General features: G+C 51.3%; 1 protein-coding gene across 4 annotated transcripts in view; it reads right to left on the reverse strand.

The window, feature by feature from the left end:
• DIP2C (disco interacting protein 2 homolog C) overlaps positions 1–23,030 on the reverse strand; it is a 376,181-nt gene that overhangs the window by 81,688 nt on the left and 271,463 nt on the right. For all 4 annotated transcript variants that reach the window (XM_073018672.1, XM_073018675.1, XM_073018674.1 and 1 more), the window contains 5 exons: positions 18,720–18,813; positions 18,203–18,322; positions 16,851–16,965; positions 3,457–3,596; positions 874–1,010 (listed from right to left, as the gene is read on the reverse strand). In XM_073018672.1, the coding sequence (XP_072874773.1) occupies positions 874–1,010; positions 3,457–3,596; positions 16,851–16,965; positions 18,203–18,322; positions 18,720–18,813 (606 nt within the window). The remainder of the gene's footprint in view (positions 1–873; positions 1,011–3,456; positions 3,597–16,850; positions 16,966–18,202; positions 18,323–18,719; positions 18,814–23,030) is intronic.

The following is a 23,030-nucleotide window of genomic DNA, read 5'->3' on the forward strand; positions in this document are numbered from 1 at the left end:
TCGTCCCACTGCCCTCCACCCTGAGTGACAGAGCAAGACCCTGTCTCAACAACAACCAAAAGTTCTAAACATTTGGGAAATGTATCCCCAAACAATTTATATTTTCTTACGTATAGCTTAAATATTGTGCTACTTGTAAGGCCAGGACCTACTCGGTAAAAAGATGAGTTCTGAGTTGTAGCACTGAACGTGTGTCTGACCCCTTCATGTCTCTGCTCATTACACAGCACATCTGTGCACACGCCCCTTGTACGCACATTACACACGCGCCTGTGTATACCACAGACGTACTTGGGCGAAGCCCTTCTTGCACACGAGTGCACGTTCCCTCATGATCCACTTTTCACAGTAAAAGTGAGAAAAGTAACAAAAAGGATCCTTTTTTTTTTTTTTTTTTTTGAGACGGAGTCTCGCTCTGTCGCCCAGGCTGGAGTGCAGTGGCCGGATCTCAGCTCACTGCAAGCTCCGCCTCCCGGGTTCCTGCCAATCTCCTGCCTCAGCCTCCCGAGTAGCTGGGACCACAGGCACCCGCCACCATGCCCGGCTAGTTTTTTGTATTTTTTAGTAGAGACGGGGTTTCACCGTGTTAGCCAGGATGGTCTCGATCTCCTGACCTCGTGATCCGCCCGTCTGGATCCTTTCTTAGGAAATCGTGCTTGTTGTTTTAAACCCTGGTTGTAAGGTCAGAACAATGCTGATACAACAAATGTATCAAAAGTGATACAAAGTGGTCAAGTGCCATCATTTTCATGAATATAAACACGTCTTGCTGAAAATGGATCTTACATTCCATGTCTGTCGCTACGCACCTGCCAAGGCTGTTTGGAGATGGAGCCATAGGCAGTGCTCGTGGCAGGACTGTCCTCCACCTACCTCAAAGGTGTTCTTGGTCATGCCGGAGAGGCCATAGTAGGACGTGCCCGTCGCAACTGCACACACACACAGCTCCCCAATCTCATCCGTTCTACACAGCTGAGGAACCCCGTCTGGCTTCACTGAACACATGATGGCTAAAAGCAAACAGGAAAGCACATGCAGTGTGAGAGGGGGTGGGTGGGGAGAATAAAGAAAACAGGGAAGACGTGAATATGAACGAGGACACCAGTGAACAGGAATGGGGTCTGGAGAAAAACTGCACGGATGGTCGTCACCCAGACATTCCTTGTCCCTAAAGAGCTGTGATTTTTCCTGTTGGAGCAATATGGCCAATTTCATAGCTGAAACATCAATAAATATTGCAACTGCTTTAATGTTAATGTGCAAGTTGTATTTAGGGGCGTAACATCATCTGCCATTTAGATTTGGGGAGGAGCCTCAGAACCAGCCTCAGGGCCACCTGCCACACATGCATCAGCAACGTGGCGCAACCTGAACTCTGCAAATCAAGCCTCTAATGTCTTATGGAAATCTGAGCCTTCGATTTCATGCTCCGTGCAAGGTGAGTCCTTCCGAGAACACCCCTGGAGCGCTTCGCACACGGTTCCGTGATCAGTTCTCACTGGTCTGTGCCACCAATACTTCGATGCTTTGAACAACAACGTCCTACGTAGCCCCCAACTGCAAGCCACAAATCTGATTAGGGAGCCAAGAGCCTCATGCTTCAGAGGGGTGGAGTGTGCGTTAGTGACAGCTGAACTGTTTAGAAAGAGCCTGAAACAGCCGGCACCTACTGGGCTGGAGTACGGGCGTCTAAGAAGTAGAACAGCGGAAACATAAGTTAAACTCACAGGAAGAAAAATTCACATTAAAATTACACTGAAAGATTATTCACCCATCATATTGGTAAAAATAAAAGTCAGGTAATAGGGCGGATAAGGGAGTGGAGAAAGAAGTGCTGCTGTTTACCGCTCGGCAGGGTGTAAAAGCCTCACAAGCTTCGAAAAGACAACCATCATAAAAGCTGCATCGGTAGTTCTCTTTGAAACAGAACTCCCACTTCGAGAACTGTTTCCATTAGACACGAGGGGGTCACTCATTGCAGCAGCAAAAGAGGGAAAATCCCCAAACAGGGGAGGCTCAAATAACCTTAGTGGTCCCACAACATAGCACTGTGCCGCCTGGAGAACAGCACGGAGCTCGTTACGTGCTGACAGAGGACCCCAAGATATAAAATATGCGTGTGTAGGCAGTGCTCTATCATGATGTGAGAAAACCCCCAAACTCAGGGCAGAGAACACACACGGGGTGGGGGGGTGCACGCTCTGTCCCACAGCCCCAGGTGCCTCTGACGGGGAGCCTGGGAAGCTTGCGGCAGCTCTCACAGTCACAAAGAAGCGTTTCCATTGTGTCCTTCAGAACCTTTGGAAGATTTCACCATGAAGCTCCATTTACTTGAAAACTAAATATTAAAGAAAGAAAGGGAGCCAGGGGGCCTGGCCGCAGCTGGGGGGCAGCGAGTGGGCCGGACATAGGGGCTGGAGGCTGGCAGCAGAGGCGGAGCTGCAGGGATGCTGGAGGGCGTCCACAGGGAACTGGGGTAGTGAGGGGTAGGGAAGCCCAGGGCTGCCTTCATTTCTTTTATGCCAAACCGGGCGAACAGAAAGGCAAGAGCTTCTGGAGTGCCTGGCCCCAGCGCAGCTCACCAGGAAGGGGCATGAGGGGTCTGCCTCTGTGAGACTCCATGGAGAGGGGTTCCCTGCTGAGGCCCACCTGACCTGGCGTCCTGCACCTGCTGCTGATGGTGGCAGCACTGCTCGCACGGGCATGGCTACCCTGCTGGGCTTGAGCCCACACCCCATGCCTGGAGGGCTCAGCAGGAGACACAGGCTCTGGGGTTCCCAGCTGAGAAAAGAGCCAGGTTCCCTTTCAGGGGCCAGAGAGCCAGGGGCTGATGCTGCCAGTGACCCCATGAGTTGAGTGCCAGGTGTGCGCACCCTGAGAATGGTAAAGTGGCTCCTGGGAGGTGCCTGGGCGCTCCTGGTGGGGCCGGTGGGAGGCACGGTGGGCCCTGCAGCTGGGCGCTTCCTCACGCATCTGTGGAAAAGGCTTCTGAGACTTGGAAAAAGGGCTCTACTGCTGAAAACAGGCTTCATGGTCACACAGACTCACACTCCTTGGTTTTCACACGTGTCTGCCTTGGGGGCAGCCAAGCTTGGCTGTTCCCACTCTGGCTGGTGTCTTAGGGTGATGGACGGGCACGTCCTCTGGGGCAGAGAAGGGAAGCTGCCCAAGCACCAGTGTGGACCCTGCACTGGCCCCAAAGCCTTCCAGGGAAGAGGAGCCTGAGGCCCCAGGTGTGCAAAGCTGCCCTTCCCCATCTTCTCGACCGTCTACCAGGAGAGGGAACACCGCCTCAAATGTCTGAAGCCTAACAAGGACTTCCGAAGACTGGGAGTGAGGCTCTCAGCCCGAGGACGCACCACAGGAACGTGGGAACGTGGGAATGTGGGCTTTGGTGATGTGTTAGAAAAGCATTTAATAACTGGTTAATCTGTGTGGCTCGCGATGCACACTCACCTCCAGGCATCACGAGGCCGACATCCTGCACGGTGAGCACGGAGAGCTTCTCTTCCGAGTCCACACGAATGACTCCGTAGGTCAGCCCGTGCATGGAGAGGACGCCCCGGCCTGGGGGCTGGTTACTGTCATCCGTGGGCCTGTAACGACAGTTTTTAACTTGAATATGCAGGGGCAGATAAGCCATCACAACCACAGCTGTGCAGTCAGCACACACGCGGCAGGCTGGGCACCCCTGGGAACAGTGCCGGCCACCCACGTGGCCGCATTAGGGGGTGCTCGTTCTGTTTATGAATGGCTGGTGGCGAGTCTACTGCTTCAGCCTCTGCATTCCCAGGGAATCTCAAGAATACCCGAAAACTACGAAGGCAGCTCCTCTCCTGCCCTCTCTATGCAAGCCCTGCACAGACCGGCTCTCTCTCTCCTCCCAGCTCCTGCTCACTGCACAGTCTGCTCTTCAGTTTCGCAAATGTCTGGAAGGGGGTGCATCCACTCCAAGAATGCAGGCAGAACCACTGAACAGAAATGATGGAAATCCCGACTGTCCAGCCTCAATTCAGAGGCAGGCCGTCTGGGCGTATGCCCAATTTTATATATAAGAATCTAAAATAAGATTTACGCTGTGCCATTCTGGCTGCCAAGTTCTAAGGAAAATTATTTGGGTGGCAGGCAAGCTGTAGAATGCACTGTGGGTCAGGAGAAGGAGGTCCACACAAGGCAGGTTTCAGAAGACCACTGCGCACACCACTCTGGGGTCCGCCCCGCCTCCTCTGCCGGACACCCCAGCCTGTTCCCGCCGTGGGGCTTCTGCGCTGGTTCTCGCTGCTACCCGGGACGTTCCTCCGGCAGACCTCCGCACGGCCCTCTCCCTCCGCGTCTCCAGAGTTTGGCTCAAATTTGGGACTTCTCATCCCCTCAGAAAACACTCCCCACCCAGGTGCCCGCCCCACAGCACACATCTCTGACTACCTGCGACCTCCTCCCTCAGACCCAACTCTCCTGAGTTTGTTTTGCTCACTGCTGCATCCCAGCCCTGGAAAATGTCTAGCAACAAATATCTGCTGACTGAATTTGTGAACAAATAAGTTAAAATCTCTCTAAGATCATGGATTATATTCCTGAAAACTAATAATTCCTCACTGGTTATCTAAGTGAGTCACCACAATTTAGGTACACATCACATCTGTTCCTGTAATTTTCCATATATAAATCTTTAATGCACTTCAGACTTAAAAGCTGGACCTAAGCTTGCTGTTTAACTTTAAAATATTATGGTTTATAATGAAAGTGAAGACATAAATGAGGCAACATAAAAGTTAAAATTTGCAAGAGGAGATCTCATTTGAATGAAGTAACTGGTGTACTGAAAAAAGCACGAAAGACTCTGGAAACAGAATTATTCCAGATGTAAGAATAAAAAAGGATAGAGCTAACCAGATAGAAAAGAAAAGTCTGCCCAAATAAGAAAACCCACATGGAACCACCTAGATAGGGTGAGCTCAAATCACTGGGCTCTACGTTATTCTCCTGGCCTTTACTTCCCAGAGACCCCAAACAAACCAAAACTTCGAAATGAACAGTGTTGTCAGTGGTCCTGCCACCCTTCCCTCACCCTAAGAGTCCTCTACAAAGATCGATGTGGGAGTCAGGAACTGTGAGCTTCAGTATCTGCCGTGGTTTGAATCGTGTCCCTGCAAAAGATCACCCCTCGTATCTGTGACCTTATTTGGAAGCAGGGCCTGTGCAGAGACAGATGCCCTGGACTTACAATGGAGTTACAACCTGATAAACCCATTGTAAAGGTGAAAATCGCAGGTTGAACCACCTTAAGCCAGGGCCATCTTATGACCAGGTTAAGATGAGGTCATACTGGGTTAGAATGGACCCTAAATCCAATTACTCGGTTCTTGTAAGAGGCGAGAGAGGCCCGGACACAGGGAGGAGCTCACATGATGATGGAGGCAGGGACTGCAGTGACAGGTACCCGTCCAGGATCGCTGAGCACCCGAGGCCGGGGTGAGGCCTGGGACAGGTTCCCTCAGCACCTCCAGAGGCCCAGCCCTGTGACACCTCAGGGTCTCCGACTCCAGCCTCCAGAACTGAGACAAGTGTCTGTTGTTTAAACCACCCACCGTGTGGTACTTTGTTACAAGAGCCTGAATACACTAACTTAGTGATAAAAATTTAAGGTATACTTAGTTTTGTTTTAAAAAGTCACATGAAATCAAAATGCTGGGCTAGCCAAGATTCAGAACACTGACCTGCCAGGCCAGAGGCTGGGAGAAAAAGTTATCTTAGGGCCCAATCACGTGTTTTGTTGTCTCAATTACAAAATCCCCCTTCCCTCCCTTTTTCTTTTCTGAGACACAGTTTCACTCTGTCGCCCAGGCTGGAGTGCAATGGCGCGATCTCGGCTCACTGCAACCTCTGCCTCCCAGGTTCAAGCCATTCTCCTGCCTCAGCCTCCTGAATAGCTGGGACTACAGGTACCCACCACCACAGCCAGTTAATTTTTTTGCTATCATTAGTAGAGACAGGGTTTCACCATGTGGGCCAGGCTGGCCTCGAACTTCTGACCTCGAGTGATCCGCCCACCTCAGCTTCCCAACGTGTTGGGATTACAGGTGTGAGCTATTGTGCCTGGCCAAGATCCTCTTTTCTATGTTTAAACACAGTTAATGAGAAATAAGACTTGCACATTTAATAATACCTTAAAATTACAAATTGCATTTGCTATAGGAACTTTTCAATTATGCTTACACAATGATAGTTACAGGAGGCCGAATATGTTCATATTAGCGACATTAACCTTGTATTAATTTAACCTGCCACTGTACATTTATTCATATTTGATAGATTCTCTTGCTAGTCGGAGAAAATGCATGGCCCTGGGTTTCCTTCCTTGCAGATGAGCAAGACACTGGCACACAGTCAGGCACAGAAACGCAGTGCTCCCGACACACACACAAGCGGACACAGAAGCGTGGTGCTCCCCCCACACACACAGGCGGGCACAGAAGTGTAGTGCTCCCCCCACACACACAGGTGGGCACAGAAGTGTGGTGCTCCCCCCACACACACAGGCGGGCACAGACGCGCGATGCTCCCAGCACACACACAGGCGGGCACAGAAGTGTGGTGCTCCCCCCACACACACAGGCGGGCACAGAAGTGTGGTGCTCCCCCCACACACACAGGCGGGCACAGACGCGCGATGCTCCCAGCACACACACAGGTGGGCACAGAAGCGTGGTGCTCCCCCCACACGCACAGGCGGGCACAGAAGTGTGATGCTCCCAGCACACACACAGGCGGACACACAGGCAGGCACACAGGTGGGCACAGACGCGTGGTGCTCCCCCCACACACACACAGGCGGACACACAGGCAGGCACACAGGTGGGCACAGACGCGTGGTGCTCCCGGCACACACACAGGCAGGCACAGAAGTGCAGTGCTCCCGGCACACACACAGCCAGGCACAGAAGTGCAGTGCTCCTGGCACACACACAGCCAGGCACAGAAGCGCAGTGCTCCCCATACACACACAGCCGGGCACAGAAGCCTGGTGCTCCCAGGACACACAGAGCCAGGCACAGAAGCACAGTGCTCCCGGCACACACACAGGCAGCCTCACAGCCCCACCTCCCCACAGACGTGGTGTCCGGGGCCACCCCTTAACTTCTGACCTGGTGGTGCTGATGCCTCCCCCTCCAGATGGCAAACCAATGCCCCAGTGGTAACCTCCATGTGCCAAATGGTTCTGAGTCTTTCATGCATAGGGACTCAAAACTCACCACAAGCCTATGGCTACTATTCCCCAATTTCAGATGAGAAGACTCAGGCACGGAAAGGTTGACTTCACCACCCAAGTGAGTGGTGGGACTTGGCAGCACTTAGACCCAGAGCACAGCCTCTATTCCCAGGACACTGAGTGCATCAGTCTACTGCTTTTTATAAAAACTTAAAACCAACATGAGCACATTCTTAGTATGAACAAGGCAAACATCACAGTCCAAAGGGAAAGTGCCTGTTTCTGCTCCAATCCTGTGCCCCACAGATAACCACTATGGAGATTTTTATAAGTTTAGACTCCTAGATATAAGTTAAGTATAAAATATGTATGTATACCACTACATTGATTTTTTAAAGAAAAGCAGAATCAAGATGCTTCTTCTATGTTGGTGGAGAAGCTGAGTGTTGGGAGAAGCTGAGGCAGGGCTTGCATGTCTGACATAATGTAAAAGAGTCTTGGAACATGTCCGGGGTCCAGGGTCTAAAACTTCTCATGGCCTTTGGAACACCAAGCTCTGTGCTAAAGGGTGGAAGGCTACCCTGATGCACCGTTATCTAAGCCTAGGGCATAAAACCCCTCATGGCTTGGAGAGAATCCAGGGCTCGTGGCCTCTGGAACGTGTCTAGATTTGCTGGCTCCTTGCTCTCCCAGGATCGAATGTATCTTGAGTTAAAAGAACCTGCTCTCCAGTATCTCAAGTAGCAGAGGATGTTCCACATGCTTCAAAGGAAATGCTAAACCATCACAGCCGCAGACCATGCGCTTGCCCTTTCGACTGCCACGTTCTCGACACCTGTTTCTTTGATCACCAATAAATAGTCTGGACGTGCAGAGCTCAGGCCCTTCACAGCCTCCACACTCACAATGGCCCCCTGGTCCCACTTTCTCTCTCAAACTGTCTTTTCTCATTCCTTTGACTCTGCCGGACTTCATCACCCCCACGACTTGGTATTGGGTCCAATCACCCAACATTCTAAAACTCAGTCTCCTCACTAAACATACCTGCAGATCTTTCCCTGTCTCTGTGTGTGGGTGTACATCTGTGTAGGTGTGTGCACCACTGCATTCAGCTGGTTTGTTACATGGTGTTCAGTAACACGAATATATGACCATATATTTTCTTTCATTCAATTTTTATACAGCCAGAAATATACCTGTAACATGTGTATCTAGAAAGAAAATGGAGGATCAAAAAGCACATATACTTAAAATTTTAAGACCACCTAAATACCTTCCCAAAAGAACATATTTTGCACTCCACTAACAGAACAGGAGTATTATTTTCTCATCTACTAGAAAAGCACCTCACACTGGCTGTATGGGGTCGTGGTTATATATTTAATGACCTACTCCGCACAGTAACCCTGTGGAGATGGGAGCAGCATCATGACCCTACTGTTTAGCAGACGGGGCAGGGTGAGGAGGGCTGAGTGCTGCCCAAGGCCGCTGCCACAGAGCCGAGCCAGCGCCAGTCTCAGGCTGGCTTCAGAATCTGTGCATCTGACCACAGCGCCAAGCTGCCTCGGCAGTGCCCATCTCTGCACACTCTTGCCAACACTTAAAATGCTTCCCAATTTGTTGAGTAAAACACCACTTGTTCCAATTTGTGTTCCCCATATTATTAAGCAAGTTACATGATATTTACCTCCATCAACACCTTTTTGGGAAGTAAAAATCCCAAGAAGGTAGACAAGGTGAGGAAGGGAAGAAACAGTCCCCACAGGCAGAATTCAAGGGGATTTAAAAACATCCACCTGAATAATCAATATCAGTACACTAAATAATGGCTGATAAAGGTATCTGCCCATTCATCAACTTCCAAACTCAGTTCCAAGGTGAAATGATGTTCAAGACCAAGCGGCTTTGTGTGTCTCACGAAGAATATGAATTCCAGGAAGGACTATCTCAGTGGTCTCTGGGAATGTGAGGACGCAGCATCCACTCTTGGAGATATGGAAGGAGCAAAACACAGAGCTACGTATACAACACCACAATGACGTGCAAAAGGAAAAGGAAAAGAAAACTAAAGGACAACAGAGTCTGGATGTTTTGTTGCCTCCAGATCTCCCGTTGAAATGTGATGTCCAGCGCTGGAGGCACGGCTGTTCTCGCGGTAACGCGAGAGTTCTCCATGAGTTCACGTGGGATCTAGTTGTTTAGAATGGAGCTGGGCATCTCCTCTCTCCCTCCCTCTCGCTCAGTCTCTCACCATGTGACACACAGGCTCCCGCTTTGCCTTCTGCCGTGATCGTAAGCTTCCTGAGACCTCCCCAGGAGCTGAGCAGATGCTGGAGCCACGCTTCTCTCACAGCCTGCAGAACTGTGAGCCAGAATAAACCTCTTCTCCTTATAGATTACCCAGTCTCACACATTCCTTTATAACAATGCAAACAGACCAACAAAAAGGAGAGAAGCAGGCCAGACCTCGCAAGGTGGCCTCACAGGGAATGTACACTATGGCTTCCACAAAACTGTTTGCACTGTTGACTTGTCATAGCGTTTCCAGCCTCTGGAAAACATTCTATAAGCCTTGCCTGCATAACACCTTGAAGCAGCAGCTCCTATAAATTTCATGAACACGTCCAGTTTGCTACTCCTGACCACAAGCAGAGCCTGGCCAGGCTCAGGACATTAACACAAAACAAACAGATCAAGCAGTAAACAGGCCTTACCAGCCTCCAGCTCTAGGGCTTGCCAGAGGAGTCGCACTGCACCTGCACCACTTCAGTGCCACCTGTTATTTGCTGAATCCCTGAGGCAAGTGAGTTAACGAGGGTCTTTTTCTTCATCTTACACGGGCTCTCTCCAATCTAGTAATTCTCAGCTTAGCAACAGCAGCACATTTGGAGAACAAAGAGTTAAGCTGCAGACCCCTCCTCCCCCCAGCAATCTTTACACAGCCTGTCTTTGCAACAGATCACACAAAACACGCCTGTAGTCATGTAACTGCGGTAACGGCAGCAACACCTGCTGAATTCTTACTATGAACCAGGTGTGTTTTTAAGTGCTTTGTGTATGAACCCACTCAGTGCTCACACGGGCCTCTGAGGGGGCTACTGCTGTGATTCTCATCTACAGACGAGGAATCTGACGGGGCTGAAGGTGAAGCCCCACCCACGTCACAAAGCTAGAGCGACATGAGCATGAGAAGGACCCAGGCCGACCTCGGCCCCCAACAGAGCGGGCACAGAGGAGGACTCAGGCCGACCTCACAGAGGAGGACCCAGGTCGACCTCGGCCCCCGACAGAGAGGCACAGAGGAGGACCCAGGCCGACCTCACAGAGGAGGACCCAGGCCGACCTCGGCCCCCGACAGAGCGGCACAGAGAAGGAAGGAGGTGGTGCTCATCCCACGCCTGCCGCTCCCCACGCTGGCCTCAAAGCACCTGCACAACGTTGCTTCTTTGGGAAGACACGTTCGGGTTCCAGACAAAACGAGAAGTTACCGAGAAGCCTGTCTGAGAGTGGAGGGTGTTCCCTTCCGAACTGGCAGCCAGAGCCCCGAGGAAGTGCCTTTTTTTAAAAAACAGGGCCGCTGCTCTGGTCTTGAATCACCATTCACCACCAAAGGTTTTTCTTTTAGACCAATATAAATCAGCCCTGATGAAGGTGCCTGGGCACACAGAACACAGAGCATGTCCTCTGCTTTCTTTCCTCCCCGGGCCACGCTTCAACAGCAGCAGAATGCCCATAATTATGCACTCATAGTACCCGGTAAAAGTGCCCTTTAAAGGACAGGGAGCAGGTAAGCTTGTGAACTCATTTTAGCAGAAATAATATTTTCGGGAAACACTTCTGCACCACAAGGAGAAATTCAGTGAAAAATGTGCATGTACAACGTTTAGTGTGACAGACTTTCAAAACCACAACAGATAACGGAGGTTGTGATTTTTAACAGGAAAAGATATGACGTAAAAGCAGCCAGTGTATTAAGTTATGAGTTGATTTAATGTAACCTTCTTCCTTTTCCCTAATAGCAGTAATGCATGCCCACGAAAAACAGCCCATTTTAAGAGCCGCGTAGCACAGACAGTGAGCCGCCCAGCTCCACCGCCTCGCCCGCCCTGTCCTGTGTAGCGCAGCTTTTTTTTGGCACTGAATATACTATTTACAGATACTTAATTTTTTGTTACCAAAAATGGGATCACACTATATAAACTTTTTTGCAAACTCTTTCTCATAAGCCTTGGCCACCCTTCTGTTTCCAGGGGAGTTACTGACTGGAACTGGGGGGACCCTGTGGGGAGGCCCCTCCTCTGCCATCTTCTCACTACACTGCGAACCTTTGCCAAAACAAACTACTTGTGTAATTCACCACAAACAGAGCACACTGTCAAACGCAGGTGGTCGGGTGAAATTAAACAGGAAAACCTGGCTTGCTCTTCAATGCTGCCTAATTGTCATGCTCTGGTTCAGGTGATCTTCATCTCAAGGCTATTCTATAGAGAATTTCAAAATTGTATCCCTCTTTTTAGATAAAATTACACAGTTTATCTTGCTTTCCCTTACATGTTGGACTATGGAACTTGGGTCTGACTTTTCTGAGCAGTCAGAAGTGCTCACTTTGGAACCACTTTGTCTCAGAGCTACGCTGTTTTCTCCTGTCACTCATCCAGGCACCACCCACACCCAGTGGGCACCAGACAGCAGCCTTCTCCCTGTGGACACCTCTTCTTCGATTTTCTCCCGGCTAACTTCTAGCTTGGATACTTTCAAAAAACGGAAGATGGCTGTTGTGACAAGGGGGCAAAAGACAAGATTTTATCTTTTCTGGAATTACTGTTTCATTGTTTTACATGAATTTTTGCCTTTTCGTTACTAAATTATCAGGATATCCGAATAATACTTTGTAGTTACAAAGCTAAAAATTATGTTTTTCAGTTCAATAAACATTTTCACAATGTAGCTTTAAGGAAATCAATTCTGTCACATCTACATTCTAGAGACGGTAACAGACTCAAATGGCAGGAGGTTTAGGGAGAGATGGTAACAGACTCAGACAGCAGGAGGTTAAGGGGATACCTGTAGCCAGGAAACAGTTTCCTGGTTTTCGCCTTGCAATTTGTCCTTTAAAAGATTTCTGGCCGGGCGCGGTGGCTCAAGCCTGTAATCCCAGCACTTTGGGAGGCCGAGACGGGCGGATCACGAGGTCAGGAGATCGAGACCATCCTGGCTAACCTAGTGAAACCCCGTCTCTACTAAAAAAAAAATACAAAAAATTAGCTGGGCGTGATGGCGGGCGCCTGTAGTCCCAGCTACTCGGGAGGCTGAGGCCGGAGAATAGCGTGAACCCGGGAGGCAGAGCTTGCAGTGAGCCGAGATTCCGCCACTGCACTCCAGCCTGGGTGACAAAGCGAGACTCCGTCTCAAAAAAAAAAAAAAAAAAAAATTTCTGCTGAGTTTAGGCACCACAAACCCCTATTTCCCCAATATTTCCTACTCTAAAACTAATATCAGTAGAAAAGAAAACACAAAATATAACAGGACAGTGACAGTTTTAAAGAGAAGAAAACACTTTACATGCCTGGGTGAAAATACAGCTCACATAGGAAGACTGAGCAGACTTCACTTCACTAGAGCAGGTGATTTCCTGCCACCACTTGGCTGACACACGTGAACACAAGGGTGAAAACAGACACACACGAAGGCAGACACATCAATACAAACACGAAGACAGGCATACACAGGTGAAGACAGCCATGAAGAAAGGCAAGCATGAACATGCATAGACACGCATGAAGACATGCATAAAGACACACGTGAACACAAACATGCCTAGACACACATGAACACAGACATGCCTGAGGACAGGCACGTCTCCAGCCCTTGCCCCTTCAAGGTCTCCGACTCATGTTTTCAAAGAATCTCAACCACCCTACAATGAGTGCTGGTCATTTTTTGGCAACTGGCCTTTCTCTGAGGGGAGAACCAACGGTGTAAGTTCCAGCAGTGACCTAACTCCAACGCTGGGCAACCTGAGGGAGGGCACAGTACCTGGAGCCCAGGTGCCAGGCTGCTCCACATACCCCCCCCATCGCCAGGGCTGCTGCTGGCTCCTGTGTGCCGCACTCCCCCACAACCCCTGACAGCTGCTGCTGGCTTCTGTACGCCGTGACCCCCTACCCCACCCCAATCCCTTCCCCATTGCCAGGGCTGCTACTGCTCCTGGAAGCGCCCGTGCATCCTGCCTATTTATCAAGCGGGACACTGGAGGTTCCATCGATCCTGTGAGCCCTGAAACCTTTCAATGTGCTCTGTTTTGCATGACAGACATTCTATGTTGCTTGCAAGAGTGACATTAAGATACTCCGCAGCTAGTAGGCTGCGGGCACCCCTGTCAGACCTGGGGCTCTTGAAGGCCCTGGCCCTTGACAGCCTGGAAGATCGACTCATAGCCCTGATGTCCACGCCCAGCCCTGCTGGCACCTGCAGCCCTGGGTGGCTTTCTTGTGAGTGCCTCGGCTTCTGATTTATCTACTCTTTTATGGTTTTTTTTTTTTTTTGCAGAAGAGAATCACTAAGTGACACATATTCCAGAGAGGGCCAAAATTCTACAAATAGTAAGCAAATGCATCTGCAATTTTATCTGCATTCTACTGCAGATAATCGTTATCCTTTTTTAATTAAACAGTCCGAAAGCCAAACAAGCAACCAGCTGCAACTCAGCATTGGAAGTTCAGTCTCTGCTTCGCTACCAGGAGCAGGGGCTGTCCCTGGAAGATGGTTCACACACAGAAGAGGCTGTCCCTGGAAGATGCTTAACACGCAGGACACAAATGTTTAGATCCCAACACAGAGGAAACGCCCATCCTAGAACCCCTTCAAATAGGCATAAACCCATCCTCTACAGAGCCTTCTCTGCAACAGAACAGGGGAATGTAGCACTTGTTTTTGTTCTTTAAAAAACATTAGGAGTAAATAAAACGAGAGCACTGTACTGCCTCCCATGCTGGACACAACAACATTTAAGGCATTCATTTTGTTCTCAGGCCAGAACCTGCAGGGAAGCCTTGCCAGACCTCACTTAAAGCAGCTTTACGGAACGTACGAAAGCCATTTTTCAGTTAATAACCTGGCTGGCCTCTGGCCTCTCCTACGTGGAAAGTTCACCTCAAATCTTAAGACAGAATACACTGAGTTCACAGTTGCCGGCTCATTTTCCAAAAACATGCATCTGTCCCAACCCTTCTACAGCACACAACGGAAACCCCAGCACAGAGGGAAGTTTTCCTTCTGTTCACACATGCAGACAACAATGCAAAGAGGGGTGTGTTGGTGGAAATGCAAGTACAAGTGCTGCTTTCATCAAATTTATTCAAAAGTGACTTAAACATCAGGGTAACGAAAGATACAGGTTCTAAGGACCAGCACTGGTTTTCTCCTAAAGATTTTCACCACTGAGATAGAGTTGCTGCCTAATTCATCTCAGGCAATTAGGGATTCCAAGCGCAATGGCCAGTTATACAGATTATTCTTTCGTAAAGCATCAGCATTTAACAGTTTCTGCATCATATGCATGATAACTACATAAAAAGACAGTCTTGATGAGACTGAGAATGACGGGGGGCAGGGAGAACTGGCACGGGAACACTTGGGGGGCTGCTGTTTGTTTTCAGGACACTGTCGTTCCTAATTCAACTTGGAATGCTAAAATTGTATCTTTTAATCCCTCTCGGCCCTTCAATTTGTTGAGTCCAATCACACCAACCAGAAAAGTGGCACACCCGAGAAAAGTGGCACACCCGAGAAAAGTGGCACACCCGAGAAAAGTGGCACACCCGAGAAGAGTGGCACACCCGAGAAAAGTGGCACACCCGAGAAGAGCACTGAAGCCAGCTCCAGGGAGGTAGCTCTGAAGACAGGCTGCTGTGACCCACGGTGGGCCGTGTCCAGAGACCACTCCTCCAGACACTGCGTGGGGTGCAGGCCGCAGCCGACCTGACGTACGTGCCCACGTGGACCACCAGGCGAGACAGTGGGAGGGAGACACATCCTGCTCTTGTTATTTCTGTTTGTGTCCCGGTCAATGCCTGCCCTTCCACAGTTTTGCCTATAATAATTTAAAAACCACACACTGCTATGGGAAGCCAGTTGCAAGCAGGCCTCCTGCACTCATCTACACTCCAGAGCTCACCCCACAAGAATGGAATGACCCTCCTCTTCCCCACCACTGGGAGTATTGCTGTGGACACGCTGCCCCAGACCCCCGCACCACACCTCCTTCTCTCTCACCACACCTTCCTCTGGACCAGCCTTGGGTGGGCCGGTGACAGCCGACACAGGAACGCAGCTTCTCTGCAGGAGCCTGTTCTCAGCGGATGTTACAACAGCATATTTAGGCCGTCAGTGGCACCTACGTCAACCAAGTAAAATGAAAACAAAAACCCAAACGCACACATGGCTCCACTTATGTAAAATGTCAAGCGGGTGCATATCACGTGCATAAACACACATGATGTTTGGGCTTCACTTCTGGTGAATGACATGGGATTGTCAGAGCAAGTGTAAGGGAGGCAACTTTCTGAATTTACCTACATTAAATTTTACTTTCATTCATTCAAAAAACATGCATCAGGCATCAACTATACACCAGAGACAGACAATGAAAAAAATAAATATACCAGTAAATCCCACAGCACATGGAAGTCAGTAGCACTGCAAGAAAAGCAGGCTGATGAAAACGGACTCTATCCCACCCCAGATGAAACCAGAGGAAGGTGTGGTGAGAGAGAAGGAGGTGTGGGGAGACAGGAGGAGGTGTGGCGAGAGAGAAGGAGGTGTGGCGAGAGAGAAGGAGGTGTGGGGAGAGAGAAGGAGGTGTGGCGAGAGAGAAGGAGGTGTGGGGAGACAGGAGGAGGTGTGGGGAGAGAGAAGGAGGTGTGGGGAGACAGGAGGAGGTGTGGGGAGACAGGAGGAGGTGTGGGGAGACAGGAGGAGGTGTGGGGAGACAGGAGGAGGTGTGGGGAGACAGGAGGAGGTGTGGGGAGACAGGAGGAGGTGTGGGGAGACAGGAGGAGGTGTGGGGAGACAGGAGGAGGTGTGGGGAGACAGGAGGAGGTGTGGGGAGACAGGAGGAGGTGTGGGGAGACAGGAGGAGGTGTGGGGAGACAGGAGGAGGTGTGGGGAGACAGGAGGAGGTGTGGGGAGACAGAAGGAGGTGTGGTGCGGGGGTCTGGGGCAGCGTGTCCACAGCAATACTCCCAGTGGTGGGGAAGAGGAGGGTCATTCCATTCTTGTTTCCACGCACACACACGTGGAAATCGGAGTAAATTCCTATCCCACCCCAGACGAAACCAGAGACTGACACACGCAAGAGGAAATCGGAGTAAATTCCTGCCAACGGCAAGGACAGGATATTATGATTCCATGAGCCTCTAGACAGTTCCACTTACTAAGGAATTACAGTGAAACTGCGGAGGAGGATACATGTTTTTTAACGAATGAATCTACATAAAAACAGAAATAAACTCATCTTGAAAGGTTAGGTCCCGCTTTCACCCTCACCCTCAGCGCTCACTGTTAGGATTTCCTGATCTCCCTTCGCTGCTGAATCAGGACTGTCTCTAGGTTAGCTACGTAAATCGACAGGACCCAGTACCTCCGGATGGCCACAGTGAGGGCCTCTGGCGAGCTGGCACAAGGACAGATGACCTCCTGTCGAAGGCCTTTACTTTGGAAGACATTGAGAAATGCATCGCAAGAAGAAATAGACCCTAGAGTGAAAGAGGGACAATGGTCAGACAGCTGAAGCACTGTGATTGATTACAAATCCCACCACAGAAAACCGTTCTGAAGGCGGGATTTAGGCACAAGTGGATCTAGGCAGTATGGAAAAATATTTAATACAATTTATTATTTATGTTACACTGAAAGTGGTCATTCTCAAACAGAACTCAAGAATTTAAAGAACTCAACCTCCACATTTATGACCCCTTTTCTGACAGATGAACTTACTTTAGTAACTTTTCTGAGACTTGTTCCACTGTTTTCAGTATGGAAGTTGCAAGACAGGGGTAAATCTAAACCAAATGAAGAAAACTTTCCTCTCTATTAAATGATGAGGTCGAGGCGTAATTATCAAGAACATATCTGCTAAACTATGTCCAAATATAGGCATACTTTCCTTTATGCAAGATGTATTGTTTTGTAGAGTTATATTGTTTTGTAGAGTTATGGGTTAAAACAATTGTTTATTAAATTAGCTCAGGATTTTTGAAATTTTATATTTGAAAACTGTTTATAAAACCTGTTTATGAGTCTGCTTTTGTATATCTGGTATTAAAGGAGTTTATGCTGCTTTAACTTACAAACATAAATGTTGCATATTTCATAAATGTGGTCAGAAACCTTTCATTAATTTCACTTTGCTTCTAAGCTTTATATACTTTTCTCACAAAAGCATGCTAGCTAGGTTCTCGTTTCAGTTGGCTGAAATATTTCTCAAGGTGTATTTATAGTATTCTGTGGAGCCACTAATTTACTTTATCTGAGTATTTTTGTTAGAGAATATGATAATGAAATTACATGTAAAATGACAAATTAATTTACTGATCAAGAAAACTACTACAGACCGTAAAGTACGAGCAGTCAAATATTTCCTGAATATTTCCTTATTACCTGCTTAGGGCTTACTTCATTTCATCCTCATGAAAGTTTATGACTTAAGCACCGTTTTACAGGCAGGGAAACAGGGTCACCAAAGGAACTTTCTCTACAGAATCAAGACATCCTCTGAATCCCAGGGCTGTGGAGTCTACACATGCCTGTCCTTATTAAGCCATCGTACCTCTCGGCCAGAGGGAGAGATACGGTTTGGTGATTTTAAGACAACTTCTTTACCAAGATAAGGATTAGAAAAAGAAAAATAAAAGTATAAAGAATGAAACCTGGGGAAAATAAAAATAAAAAAAGACTCCATAGCCTGCCTAGTTCCCACGGCTCCTCACTTACAGGGGTTCGCGCCGTCCGCCACGATCAGCATTCGCAGAGAGGAGAGGTTGATGTCTCTCTGATCTCTGTGTGCTACTAATGCCCAGTGCATATCCCTCGATTTCACACACGCCACTTTTGCTAAAAGAAAAATAGAAATAGGTTAGTATGTGCCACCGTCAGATCGCCCCCTATTGAAAGAGAGAGATCATCGTGAGTGGTGGGGAAGGGTGAAGAATCACTGTCACCCAGCCCCCGCGAGCCTTTTTTTGGTTTGTTTTTAATACCAATCTCGGCTCACAGCAACCTCCTCCTCTTCCTGGGTTCAAGTGATTCTCCTGCTTCAACCTTCCAAGTAGCTGGGATTATAGGCACGCACCCCCAGGCCCAGCTAACTTTTGTATTATTAGTAGAAACAGGGTTTTTCTCTATATTGGCCAGGGTGGTCTGGAACTCCTGACCTCAGATGATCCACCCCCTCTGGCTTCCTAAAGTGCTGGGATTACAGGCGTGAGTCACTGCACCCCGCCAGACCCACCTTTGTACTGGCAGACCTTCTGGATCCAGGAGAGAGGGTTCACCTTCATCAGCGAGTATGGGATGCTGATCACATGCATCATGTTCATGACGCTCTGCAATCAACACAGGAACACGCAGGGTGAGCACGGAGGGGCACGCAGAGGAGCAGCTCTCAGCCAGCGGCAGGGACACTAGGCCACACGGGGGCAGGGGGAGCCCTCAGAGTGCTGCAGACACCAGGCCGCACGGCCCCTGTAGGTTCCTTAGGGTGGGGCTGGCAGGGATGGCAACTACAGAGGGGGCATGGCAGAGGAGCAGCTCTCAGTGAGTGCCGTGGACACCAGGCCACATGGGGCCCCAGAAGAAGAGGGGAAGAGGAGGAGGAAGAGGAGGAGGAAGAGGGGAGGAGGAGGAGGGAGGAAGAGGGGAGGAGGAGGAGGGAGGAAGAGGGGAGGAGGAGGAGGGAGGAAGAGGGGAGGAGGAGGAGGGGGGAAGAGGAGGAGGGGGGAAGAGGGGGAAGAGGAGGAGGGGGGAAGAGGAGGAGGAGGAGGAGGGGGGAAGAGGAGGAGGGAGGAGGAGGAGGGGGGAAGAGGAGGAGGGGGGAAGAGGAAGGGGGAAGAGGAGGAAGGGGGAAGAGGAGGAGGGGGGAAGAGGAAGGGGGGGGAAGAGGAAGGGGGGGAAGAGGAAGAGGGGGGAAGAGGAAGGGGGGGAAGAGGAAGAGGGGGGAAGAGGAAGGGGGGAAGAGGAAGAGGGGGGAAGAGGAAGGGGGGGAAGAGGAAGAGGGGGGAAGAGGAAGGGGGGGGAAGAGGAAGAGGGGGGAAGAGGAAGGGGGGGAAGAGGAGGGGAAGAGGAGGAGGAGGGGGGAAGAGGAGGAGGAGGAGGAGGAGGAGGGGGGGAAAGGGGAAGGGGAGGGGGGAGGGGGGGAAGAGGAGGGGGGAAGAGGAGGGGGGAAGAGGAGGGGGGAAGAGGAGGGGGGAGGGGGGGAAGAGGAAGAGGTGGGGGGAAGAGGAAGGGGGGGAAGGGGGGAAGAGGAAGGGGAAGGGGGGGAAGGGGGGGAAGGGGAAGGGGAAGGGGGGGAAGGGGAAGGGGAAGAGGGGGGGGAAAGGGGAAGAGGAGGGGGGGAAGGGGAAGAGGAGGGGGGAAGGGGAAGAGGAGGGGGGAAGGGGAAGAGGAGGGGGGAAGGGGAAGAGGGGGGGGGGAAGGGGAAGAGGAGGGGGGGGAAGGGGAAGAGGAGGGGGGGGAAGGGGAAGAGGAGGGGGGGGAAGGGGAAGAGGAGGGGGGGGAAGGGGAAGAGGAGGGGGGGGAAGGGGAAGAGGAGGGGGGGGAAGGGGAAGAGGAGGGGGGGGAAAGGGGAAGAGGAGGGGGGGGAAAGGGGAAGAGGAGGGGGGGGAAAGGGGAAGAGGAGGGGGGGGAAAGGGGAAGAGGAGGGGGGGGAAAGGGGAAGAGGAGGGGGGGAAAGGGGAAGAGGAGGGGGGGGGAAGGGGAAGAGGAGGGGGGGGAAGGGGAAGAGGAGGGGGGGGAAGGGGAAGAGGAGGGGGGGAAGGGGAAGAGGAGGGGGGAAAGGGGAAGAGGAGGGGGGGAAGGGGAAGAGGAGGGGGGGAAGGGGAAGAGGAGGGGGGGAAGGGGAAGGGGGGGGAAGGGGAAGGGGGGGGAAGGGGAAGGGGGGGGAAGGGGAAGAGGAGGGGGGGAAAGAGGAGGAGGAGGGGGGGAAGAGGAGGGGGGGAAAGGGCGGGGGGAAGAGGAGGAGAAGGAGCCGCTCACAGGAAGCACTACAGACATCAGGGCTGCACGGGCCTGGAGGAGGAGCAGGGACTCTCAGGGAGCACCACAGACACCAGGCTGCACAGGCCCGGAGGAGCAGCAGTCGCACAGCACCCTGGAGGCTCCTTAGGGTGGGGAGGGCGGGGACGGCTGGTCTGCATGAGCGTGGCACGGTGGGGTCTGGGTGTAATCCTTTAAAGCATGTCCAAGGGAAAGCGACTCCCAAGGCCTCCCCCGAACTCCACTGCTTTCCCTAAACTACTGCTGACAGAATTAAATAATTTAAGTACAAATCCTTTTTAAGACGAAACCTTTGGTGAAGGATCATCATTTTCAACAGCTTTCGTATCCTCGAAGCCTAATTCTTCCTAGTGTGTTATGCTAACTTTTACTTCGCAGAACCCGTCTTGAGAACTGCACGCTGCTCTGAAACGCGGGGGCCGAGGGAAGCTCACATTCTGGCTCTGGCCAGGCCTTGCTACAGCAGATTGCGACTCCTGACAAAAATAAACTAGGACACACTGGCTAGTACCTGTACGCTGCTGCACGCTGCTGCATGCTGACGCTGGGACTCACACCTGCCTCACGCCACAGCAGTCAGACCAGGCACCACCTGGCGGGCTGTGCAGCGGGCTAGGATCCTTGCAGTCTTGTAGGCTACGGGTTGGGGGCAGACAAGAGGGCACAGACCCCTCCGCAGAGCCACTGGCTCGATTCAGGAAGCTCCAGATGAAAGCGGAAAGACAACGTGCGCCTTCCCTCCTCAGAGCTCCACCGACTCCCTCCCCACTCTGTGCTGGGGTTTGTGAGGGCATCTTAAAAGCTGCTGCTGTCTGCTCAGAGACCTCGCCTTAGATGCGACAGTGGAGAGACTCACACCTGCCGGGGCTGCCGGCCGTACCCCAGAGCACAGAGCAGGCAGGCTGGTACCACCAGCGGGAGACCCTCAGAGATGTGGCCCCACAACGAGGCCTCGAAAGCAGGGCTGTGCGGACAACGCCACAGCCAGAAACTTGGGGGTTCTAACGATGAGAGTGACTAACAGCAACAGTGACGTAGCTATCTGTTCTTTAGGACCTGATCATTGAATCATGTGTCAAACGTGTAGGTGGAGTGGGTGCTTACACTGCAGGCCACATAATTCTCACACCAGCCACGTCAAATAGGATTGTCGTTCCCATTCACAGATAGGAAAACTGAGGTTCAGATTTGAGAAGGGACTTAGATGCACGTGTGATATGCCCGAGTCACAAAGCAAAGAAAGGAAGGGCTGAGACACAAGCCCAGGTCCTCCAGCCCCAAAGCCGGGCTCCCCACTGCACCAGCACACGACGGTGCTGGGACCACACTGCTCCCCCCTTATCCCAGGTCCCCCAGCCCCAAAGCCGGGCTCCCCACTGCACCAGCACACGACGGTGCTGGGACCACGCTGCTCCATCTCATCCCAGGTCCCCCAGCCCCAAAGCCGGGCTCCCCACTGCAGCAGCACACGACGGTGCGGGGACCACGCTGCTCCATCTCACCCCCTAACAGCATCAGACTTGAGAGACGACCCACACGTGTCACAGAAGGCAGAGCCAGGTGGGCTGCTCTGGAGCCACAGATACTTGGTCTAGGAAATGCTTACCAGCTCCTTTTCACATGAATTCTGGTTCGCTGAGAAACGGCAAACCCTATATTCATACGCCCATCACTCATGTGACAACTACTAGAAAAATGAGTGAAAATCACCACATATGAAACAGATGAGGGGAGCGTCTAAGCAGTCACACTCCACGTAGCTTTTAAGTGCCACGCCTGCCTTAAACAAATAAGGTTTCTTCCCCATGAGAAGTGCCCAAGCCTGGCACAGTCATCCAGGGCACTCGTGATTGTGAGACAATCATTTCCCTGCAACACACTGATTGTCATCCTCAAGGGCAAATCTATAAACTACTTTTCCCCGCAGAGTAACACAACAGCAGGCCCCACTGACTCAAGAAATAACAGGAACGTGCAGCTAACCAGATGTACAGGACAGTGATCCACACACCAACCAACCTTTGATGTTACGCTAAGATACTGAATGCCAAAAGTGCGGGAAGGAAGATAATGATCTCCTCGTGAGCCCTGGAAGGCTGTTTTCAGCAGCTGTAACCTCAATCCACGTGTCCAAGACCCTCAAACCAGTGGCTGCTGAAACAACTAGCTTTGTGGTGCAGTCGTGAACCACGTTAGTGGACAGCATCGGTCTTCTAAACAGTAATGATTTTCTCTTCACAGTGTGGGAGGAAGCAACTTGCCCAAGTGAAACGTATGCACACCTAGGCATTTGTATTCAGACACCCAGCACACTCCTGTGTGGACAGGCTGGGCGGGGTGGGGGGGACTCCTGTGTGGACAGGCTGGGCGGGGTGGGGGGCTCCTGTGTGGACAGGCTGGGCGGGGTGGGGGGGGGGCTCCTGTGTGGACAGGCTGGGCGGGGTGGGGGGGGGCTCCTGTGTGGACAGGCTGGGCGGGGTGGGGGGGGGGCCTCCTGTGTGGACAGGCTGGGCGGAGTGGGGGGCTCCTGTGTGGACAGGCTGGGCGG

Source organism: Chlorocebus sabaeus, chromosome 9 (assembly GCF_047675955.1).
Source record: "Chlorocebus sabaeus isolate Y175 chromosome 9, mChlSab1.0.hap1, whole genome shotgun sequence".
Taxonomy (NCBI): domain Eukaryota; kingdom Metazoa; phylum Chordata; class Mammalia; order Primates; family Cercopithecidae; genus Chlorocebus; species Chlorocebus sabaeus.